At 32.4% G+C, this 9,407-nt stretch overlaps 1 protein-coding gene across 1 annotated transcript; it reads right to left on the minus strand.

The window, feature by feature from the left end:
• Window positions 1-1,211: 1,211 nt before the first annotated feature.
• Window positions 1,212-5,415, minus strand: LOC107863321 (leucine-rich repeat receptor protein kinase EMS1). Its single transcript, XM_016709194.2, has one exon. It carries the CDS (start codon window positions 5,102-5,104, stop codon window positions 1,436-1,438), a length of 3,669 nt encoding a protein of 1,222 aa, XP_016564680.2. The 5' UTR covers window positions 5,105-5,415; the 3' UTR covers window positions 1,212-1,435.
• Between the last annotated feature and the right edge of the window lie 3,992 nt (window positions 5,416-9,407).

Below are 9,407 nucleotides of genomic sequence, written 5' to 3' on the forward strand. Positions count from 1 at the left end.
GAAGAAGATTCGTCAAATGATGATGACCATTTTGTATACCGAGTATATAAGAAGTAATTTTAAACCAGAGGTTAATCATACTCCGGCCAGAGGTTAATCATACTCCAGCAACTTGACGTCAGTTAGAGTTTGATTTTTGACAGAAAATAATTTTCAGAAGAACTAATCATCAGAAAATGACTTCACAATAGAAAATAAACAAAACAATTTTTCGATGGTGTTAATTTGTTTGTTCTTTTTTTTCTTCTTAAATGCCTCTTCGTCAATGGGGCGAAAAGGGAATTAATGCAGACGTGAAAGTTGGTTTTAGCAATGAAGGATTGTCACCTTTTGTTGACTAGAAAACAGTTCATGAGACTTACCTCTATGATAGTAGGGGTATTAAATAATCGCCGTTTATTTTCAATGTTTTCGACTTTCTGTCAGATGCAACATTCATAATCCTATTATAGCACATCACTGCACATGTACCATGTATAGGTCAAAGACCTCATAAGACAAAATTAAAACCACTTTACCAATGTTCCATCTAAAAGCAAATACTTAGACTCAACTAGCTCACTAATTTTGTCCTTTAAACCATTAAACACATGCAATGACCCTTCCCTAGTCCAAGAATTTAGCAGGTGCACACCATGATATAATATAGAGCTAATATAGTACAAATTAAGATTATTGCATGGACGTCAATATTTTATTTTATTATGCAAAAGAACATTCTCTAGTCGGGCATAACTAATTATTGGAAAATCTCTCACTGACAATTATGATCAACAACATATGTCGTCCTACACAAGTGAGGTATGGGAAAGGTGGCATACAGTGACGAAGCTAGAAATTTTAACAAGGATGTTCAATAAAATAGAAGCTAACCCACCCTTTGGCTTCCAGTGAACACCTACCACCACTAGGCTACATCCCTCAGATATGTTAAGGTTGTTCAAACCTTTATTTTTAACCAAATAGAATAGCATTTTATATATATACACGATATAATTTTTCGGTGAAAGTTGTTCATCCGACCACCCTTGGTACAAGGTGACTCCGCCCCTGGTGGCGCATATGCTACCTTATTCCTACCGGGTGTTGACAGAGAGATTGTTTTCGAATGACCCACGAGTCAAATTATGACAATCACTTATCACAGATTTTGAATGGCATTCATGAGGATCATGGCTATTTGATTATAACAAATTTACGATAATCTGCAATTAATGGCTAAATGCAGTTATTTTATTCCGAAATAAAACCAAAGGGAGATGACCATAATAATACTATGCTACTACTACATAATTACTAATGATTAGGACCTGGATTATTAACATATAATAACAATGACAGGATTAAATATCATTTAACTTAAATTTTAATAAGATACTTAATAAGATACTCATGCAAATATAACTACACAGATGAGATAACAGAGTGTGATAATCTAGTCCTCATTGATTCCTTTCAAGAACTTGAAGACATGGAGCATGGACGGGCGGTTAGCTGGATTATCAGAGAGACATAAGGCAGCAATATGTAATGTCTGAAGCATCATTTGCTTTGAATCTGCATCAAGTATTGTTGGGTCAAGAACATCAGCAGAATGACCTTTCTTGATCTTCTGGAGTACCCAACCAACCAAGTTTCCACCTTCGACATCTTTGAAATCCGGTCCGGTTGGCTCTTTCCCGGTCAGCAATTCAAGTAGGATCACGCCAAAAGAATAAACATCCCCTTTTGTTGTAGACCTCCATGTCTGCCCATACTCGGGAGGAATGTAACCGAATGTACCAGCAATATCAGTGCTTACATGCGTCTCGCAGGCACTGATCAACCTTGCCAACCCAAAGTCTGCAACTTTTGCCTCAAATTCTTCGTTGAGCAAGATGTTACTTGGCTTAATGTCCCTGTGAATTATGTGGGGTGTGAATCCATGATGAAGAAAAGCCAAACCACGAGCAGCATCTACTGCAATCTTAAGTCGCTTGCTCCAATCCAGCACGTCAAGTGTTCCAGTACGGTGTCTCAGCCAGTGGTCCAAGCTTCCGTTAACCATATACTCATAAACAAGCACTTTGTCCTCGCCATAAGAACAGTAACCAAGCAAAGGAACAAGGTTCCGATGTTTCACTTTGCCCAGAGTTTCCAATTCAGCTAAAAATTCACGGTGGCCCTGAGTTTTTGCTTGGTTTAGCTTCTTAACTGCAACTGTTTTACCATTGGGTAAAGTAGCCTTATAGACGGTTCCAAACCCCCCATCACCAACGATTTTAGTCTTGCAAAAGTTGTTGGTGGCTTCAAGAACATCAATCAAGGTCAGCTTGAGAAGGGGCTGCTCAAACATGGCCACGTTGATGCTGAGAGGCTCTTTCGACTTGCTGCTACCTAGGAAATAAAGGTGCTGATCATCACTGTCCAGTTTGCTGTCCTCAGATTCCTCAGGATCCCTCTTTCTGCTGCTTCTGTTGATCCATATCCTTATCACAATGACAATAGTAAGAGTGATCAATAAAGTCCCAGCCACCACTGATAAGATTCCCCAGATATTAAACAACAATGATCTTTTAACAAAACTCTTGGCAGGGCATTTTAGAGCCACGATTCCCCCACAAAGATTTTTGTTCCCAGCCACTGAAACTTTTGAAAGATTCTGGCAAATCCCATTTCTTGGTATAGGCCCTTCCAGTTTGTTATCCGTAAAATTTAGTATATCCAAATTGGGAAGGGCACATATTATCTCGGGAATTTGCCCCAAAAGACAGTTGCCTGAGACATCCAAATACTCAAGTTGCACAAGATTTCCAAGCTCAATTGGAATTTCACCGGTTAAACTGTTTGCATGGAGATCAAGAAAAGTCAAAAACGACAAGTTGCCCAAAGATGGTGGCAAGTCTCCAGTAAAGGCGTTAGTACCCAAATTAATAAGCTCAAGTCTCCATGCTGCAGAGTTTGAGAATAGCTTACCAAGATCACCTGAAAGCCTGTTCTGCTGAACATAAAGGCCAACAAGGTTAACCATCCTTGAAAGAGATTGAGGAAGTTCAGCATCAAGTAAATTTGAGCTCAAGTCTAAGTGTGTCAGCCCATTTAAGTTCCCAAAACTTGAGGGTATTGGACCTGAAAGCATGTTGCCCGTCAAATTCAACTTCACCAAACTGCTTATTTGGCCAAGGCTTTCAGGAATTGAACCTGTAAGCCGGTTATTCCCCAGATAAAATCCTTGCAGCTTAAGTGAGTTGCTAAATTCCTTTGGAATGGTGCCTGTTAACAAATTCATGGTTAAGTCTAACGTAGTGAGGTTCACCAGGCGGGCAAGTGATCGTGGTATCTCCCCAGATAGCATGTTATTGTTGAGCAAAAGATCCACTATAACAACACAATTCCCTAGCTCTTCAGGTATTGAGCCAGACAATTTGTTGTGAGACAAATCATAGACTCCATGATGCTGCACATAACTCGAGTCAGGCATACCAATTTGCCGGTAATACTTGGAACTCCTAGAAGGAATAGCACCACTAAGATCATTGTGAGAAAGGACCAGGCACTGTAACTGAGGCAGAAGCACAAGCGTCTCAGGTATCGACCCATTCAGCTTGTTATTCCCAAGATCTAATGTTGTAAGAGAGATACACTGACCCAACTCATCAGGAATGAACCCTTCAAGAAGATTGGAATTCAAGTTCAACACTGAAAGAGAGGATAAGTTACCAATCTCCTTAGGAATGACACCACCAATCTGATTGTTACTAAGAACTAGACTCTGGAATGACACAGCATTAAAAATCTCTGCCGGTAAAGTACCCCATAACCGGTTATTTGAAGCAGAAAACGCCAACATATAAGCAGAACTCCAGAAACTCACCGGAATAGGACCTGTCAAATTGTTGGAATCCAAATTAAGAACCATCAAAGGAAGCTGTGAAAGATACTCCGGGATCACCCCAGTAATGCTATTATCTATCAATGCCAACTGACTCAGATTACCACACTTAACAAATGTGTCTTCAATGCTGCCTGTGAGAAAGTTGTTCCCAAGATCAATATCTTGAAGTGCCACAGCATTGCAGAGCTCCTTAGGTATTGAACCAGTCAGTAAGTTATTGCTCAGACTAATATGACTCAACATAGAACAATTCCCAATCTCAGCAGGAATTTTTCCAGAAAACCGGTTAGTCGAAAGCAACAATGAATCCACTTGTGTCCATCTTCCAAGCCAAGAAGGCAACGGACCCGAAAGCTGATTATTTTCTGCAGAAAAAGATAATATAGGCAACTCTGCAAGTTCTTCAGGCAAACCCCCAGATAGTGAGTTAAAAGAAAGCATCACAATCTTCAAGTTTCTACACTTTCCAAGCTCAGAGGGTATAGAACCATTGAGCTCGGAGTAAGCCAAGTTCAGTATAGTCAAATTCTCAAGACTGCCCATCTCTTTTGGGATTGAACACTTCAATGGGTTATAAGAAAGGTCAAATTTTTTCAAAGATTTCAACTTTGAGATGGATTCTGGCAATGGGCCTTCAAGTGCACATGAAGGAGCCAAGAAAATCTTGAGTCTTGAAAGTTCACCAATTTCTGTTGGCAACTGGCCAGAGAACTTATTCAGCCCAATGTAAAGATCAGTAAGACTTGTCAATTTCCCAATTTCAGGTGGAATGGTACCAGAAAGGGTGTTGTTAGACACATCAAAAGATGCTAAAGATTTTATCTTTGTGAAAAGTGTTGCAGGAATTGAACCTGAAAGAACATTGTTGCCAAGTGCCAAGACTTGTAGGTTAGTAAGGTTACCAAGTTGGGCTGGAATTGTTCCTGTCAGTGCATTACCAGAAAGGTCAAGAAACTTTAGCTCCATCAACCTTCCAAGCTCCGGTGAAATAGGTCCTTTAAGTGACAAAGAAGAAAGAATGAGGGAAACAACACGACCATTTTTGCAGAAAACACCATGCCATTGACAATGTGAAGTGGTGCGGGTCCATGTAGACAAAATATAAGGATTTTCAAGAAAACTCCAGAAAGAAAACAAGCTTTTTATTTCTGGGTCCTCCTCAGCATTGGAAAAACAGAAACAGAAAAGAAAGAAAACAATGGCAGTGGTACTAAGAAACTTAGTGGCCATCACTAAAAGGGTCGGTAAAGAAATGAAATGCAATGAACAAGAAAGTGTTTTAGTACACTCTGATGATGATAACACTAGTCTATTTATTAAATAGGGGCTCTGAATTGGATGTTGAAAGTAAGAAGCATTAAGATGAAAGAGAATGGAAGTGGAAAAAAACAGGTGTTGGGAACATGAGGAGAGGGGAAAACAGATGAGTCAATTCCATGGTGGAATACGAAATTCTTGAAGAAGAAAAACAATCCTTTTGGTAATCCCCAGAAAATACTCACTCCCTCCCATATTACTCCAGCCTCTTTAGCCCTTTAACTTCTCACAAATTTCTATATCCATGATCAATATCTATAATATATACCTATAATATATTAAAATATGAAGATTCTTAAAAATGTAATTTAAATTTTCTATCCTTATTAAAAAAATTTTAATAGACAAAATTATATTTTTATCTTTTTTAAAAAAATAAATTTATTATTTAACCAATTAAGAACTCTTAAAAATATATGAATAGAAATTAAACACTCCTAAAAATATTTGGAATAGAAATTAAAGATTTTTAAATTATATGAAAAGAAATAACCAATAGAATATAAATGGAATTCTAATAAAATAAATATACTAAATTTTTATTATTAAATTTTTAAAAAATCAGGTAATCCAAAATAGAGATTCAGATTCTCTTTTTATTATTAGCAAAAACTCTTGTAATCATATAATACTATAATATATTTTAAGAGCATAAGTTTCTAAATTATTATTTAGTTTTAAATTATCATATTTATCCAAATCACGTTACAATGCTAAAATGCTCTATAACTCTACTTTACAAAATTTTATATTTTTAATTTACGTAATGTTTTTTCTAAGTAGAGTCTATTTGTCTTTTTTCTTTAAAAAATTTTCATGTTTACTTTTTTTTTTTTTTGTTTTAGGTGTTGGAATCTATAATATTACTTTTTTTAATCTCTTTTTGGTTTAGACAAAATTTACTTTTTTAATTCTTTTTTGGTTTAGACAATATTTACTTTTTAAATTCCTTTTTGGTTTAGGATCTCCTATATATGTATAAAATATTATTGCACAATCTCATTCATGAACTTTATCACTTTTGTATTTCTAGGTTTTCTTTCTTTACGAATTTTATTTTTACTAGTTTAGGTGTACGTGTTTTGCACGTGTATATAATTAATTAACAATAAATGAATATCAAAAGAACAAATTCTTGTGTGTACGTTATATTATTAAGTTAAAATTTTAAAAAATCAACACTAATTTTAAGACAAAAAATGTGAAGAACATGATAATTCACCATACATTTTCTAATGCCTCTTTTAATTATTATAGACATGAGAAATATATTAAAATATACTTTAATCTTGTAGTTTTAAATATACTGTATGAAAATTTAGAAATAGAGTATTTTAAAAAAAGATACTGAAATGAACTTAAAAAAGGTAAGATAAACAATTGAATTCGTATATTTTTTGTATGCTAAAGAAATAAAATATTTATGTGTTAGAGTATGTATATATACAGGAAGACATTTCTTTGTGTAATTTCTTTTACACCGACCACTAATTGAGCCAACAAATACTCTTTTTTTAGTATTTTTTTTTACGTTTCATGCCTTAAAGAGTTTTAAAATAGTACTACTCCTTTAGGTACACATTTGTAGTGCTTTCTATCTAATTAAGATTTAATAACTTTTTTTTAGTTGCTTTCAAAGTTCTAAATATTTTTCTAAAAGAATCCAATTAAAAAATAAGATTAAATCACAATTAGTACAAAAATTTTAAAAAAAATTAGATGAAAATACATGAAAAAATTCATGATATTCAAAAATAAGGAACAATATGGAACAAACGAAATAACCATTATTATGCCTTATTTCAGTGCTCAATTAGCTTAAGTATCTAACTACAAAAATAGCAAATAAAATCTATTAGAAAAATAACAATTAACATCCTAATGATCTATATTTAAATTGACAAAATCCTCTATGGAGGTTCAAATAAATTATTATACTGTATTTGTATTGTTGGATGGAATTCGTTATTTAGGAGAAGAAATCAATTAAGAAAAAACACTATAAAAAGTCAAGTTACAAGCCAAATAATTAATAAATAAAAATTAAATCTCCTAAAAATCTAATCCCATGAATAATCCTCAAAACGTAGTACACGTAGTTTTTTAACCACAAAGCATAGATAAAAAAAATCTTTAATTAATAAGATAACTAATTATTATGCATTCAGAATGACCTATCAATTTTTCGTAATGATGCGACGATCCAAACAATTTATCCAAAATCATAAATAAGTCAATTTCATTACTAATTATCATGAATTTTGAATGACCAATCAATTTCTCATGACAAAATGCGATGATCTAAATAATCTGTCCAAAATTGTAAATAATTTAATTTAAAATTATTAATTGTATATGAAATACTATAAACAAAACTAACAAAGAAATTTCTCAATTTATAATTGTTTATCAAAAAATGCATTATTTATTATTGTAAACTTCAAAACCAGTCTAAAATTTTAGAAAACATGCATACCTCTGGGCAAATTCACTACAAGAATTTGTAATTTTGATAAAGAATATGAATGATATATTTATGGTGGAAAACATAAGAGAAGGTAATAAGACAAACATTAAGATCTATTATAAAAGAAAAATTCGTAAAGAAAGAAACATAGAGATACAAAAGTGATAAAGTTTATGAATGAGATTGTGCAATAATTTAAAAAGTTTTCAGGTTTTAGTTTTTTTTTTTTAGGTGTTGGAATCTATAATATTTATTTTTTTAATTCCTTTTTGGTTTAGACAATATTTACTTTTTAAATTCTTTTTTGGTTTAGACAATATTTATTTTTTAAATACTTTCTAAACCAAAAAGGAATTAAAAAAATAAATATTATAGATTCCAACACCTAAAAAAAAAAAACTAAAACTTGAAAACTTTTTAAAGAAAAAGACAAATAGACTCTACTTTAAGAAAACATTACGTAAATAAAAAATATAAAATTTTGTAAAATATAGTTATAGAGCATTTTAGCATGGTAACGTGATTTGGATAAATATAGTAATTTAAGAAAAAATAATAATTTTGGAATTTATGCTCTTAAAGTATATTATGGTATTTATATGATTATAAGAGTTTTTACTACTAATAAAAAGAGAATCTGATCTCTATTTTGGATTACCTGATTTTTAAAAAATTTAATAATCAAAATTTAGTATATATATTTTATTAGGATTCCATATATATTCTAGGGAAAAGGACATGGGCTATCCAACTTTTAAAAAAATGGCCCACATTTGAAAAGGTGGACATGGGTTGTCCAGTCGGCTAAAGTAATTTCTTTTTTTAACCATTTGGCCCAATTGATCACATGCAGTCTCTATACCCAATTGATACACTTTTATACTACATTGATACACTTTTATACTATGTTGATACACTTTTAAAAAAAAAAAAAAGAGAAGGAAAATTCTATGCAAGCACATGCAGTCCCTATACCCAATTGATACTCTTTTATACCATATTAATACACTTTTATACTACATTAATACACTTTTAGTGTCCATATACTCAATTGATACTCTCTTATACTAGATTGATACATTCTTAGAATGCATGTAGAAACTATATAGAGTTGTATAAAATATGTATCTAAATAATAATTGTAGTTACAAATTGTATAAAAATGTTATGATTATTATATAGAATATGTGTATATATAGAAACTGTATCATTATTATATATAGATATATTTTTTAACAATTGTATTATATTAAAGATATATGATATTGTAATTTTTTATTATATAAATAAGTAAAACTAATAAGAAACTGAGTATAAGCTTAAATGCTTAATCTAGGAGCTCCAAATAATTGTCGTTACCTAAATAAGTGATTTGACATAGAAAGAAGAATAATGCTAGTTAAAGATTTGGGGTGAAGACAAGTGGAATATGAGTGCAGTGCCCATGCAACTCATGTAGGTGACCAAAATGAAAAGAATAAAAACCAAAATTGGAAAATGATAAGAAGGATCATCAAATAAATAGATTGTGATAATGATGCCCACTCCCCCACACGCCAAATGGCCATTCGGTTAGAATTAATTTCGCTGAGTGGCTATTTACCGAGGTTAAGAATTTAGGTGCTACTTTTGTGAAATCATTTTAGTTTTAGGTGTTATTTTTGTCCTTTCCCCTATATTCTATTGGTTATTTCTTTCCATATATTTCAAAATTCCTTAATTTCTATCCCATATATTTTAGGAATGTTT

This window comes from Capsicum annuum, chromosome 3, assembly GCF_002878395.1.
Source record: "Capsicum annuum cultivar UCD-10X-F1 chromosome 3, UCD10Xv1.1, whole genome shotgun sequence".
Lineage (NCBI taxonomy): Eukaryota > Viridiplantae > Streptophyta > Magnoliopsida > Solanales > Solanaceae > Capsicum > Capsicum annuum.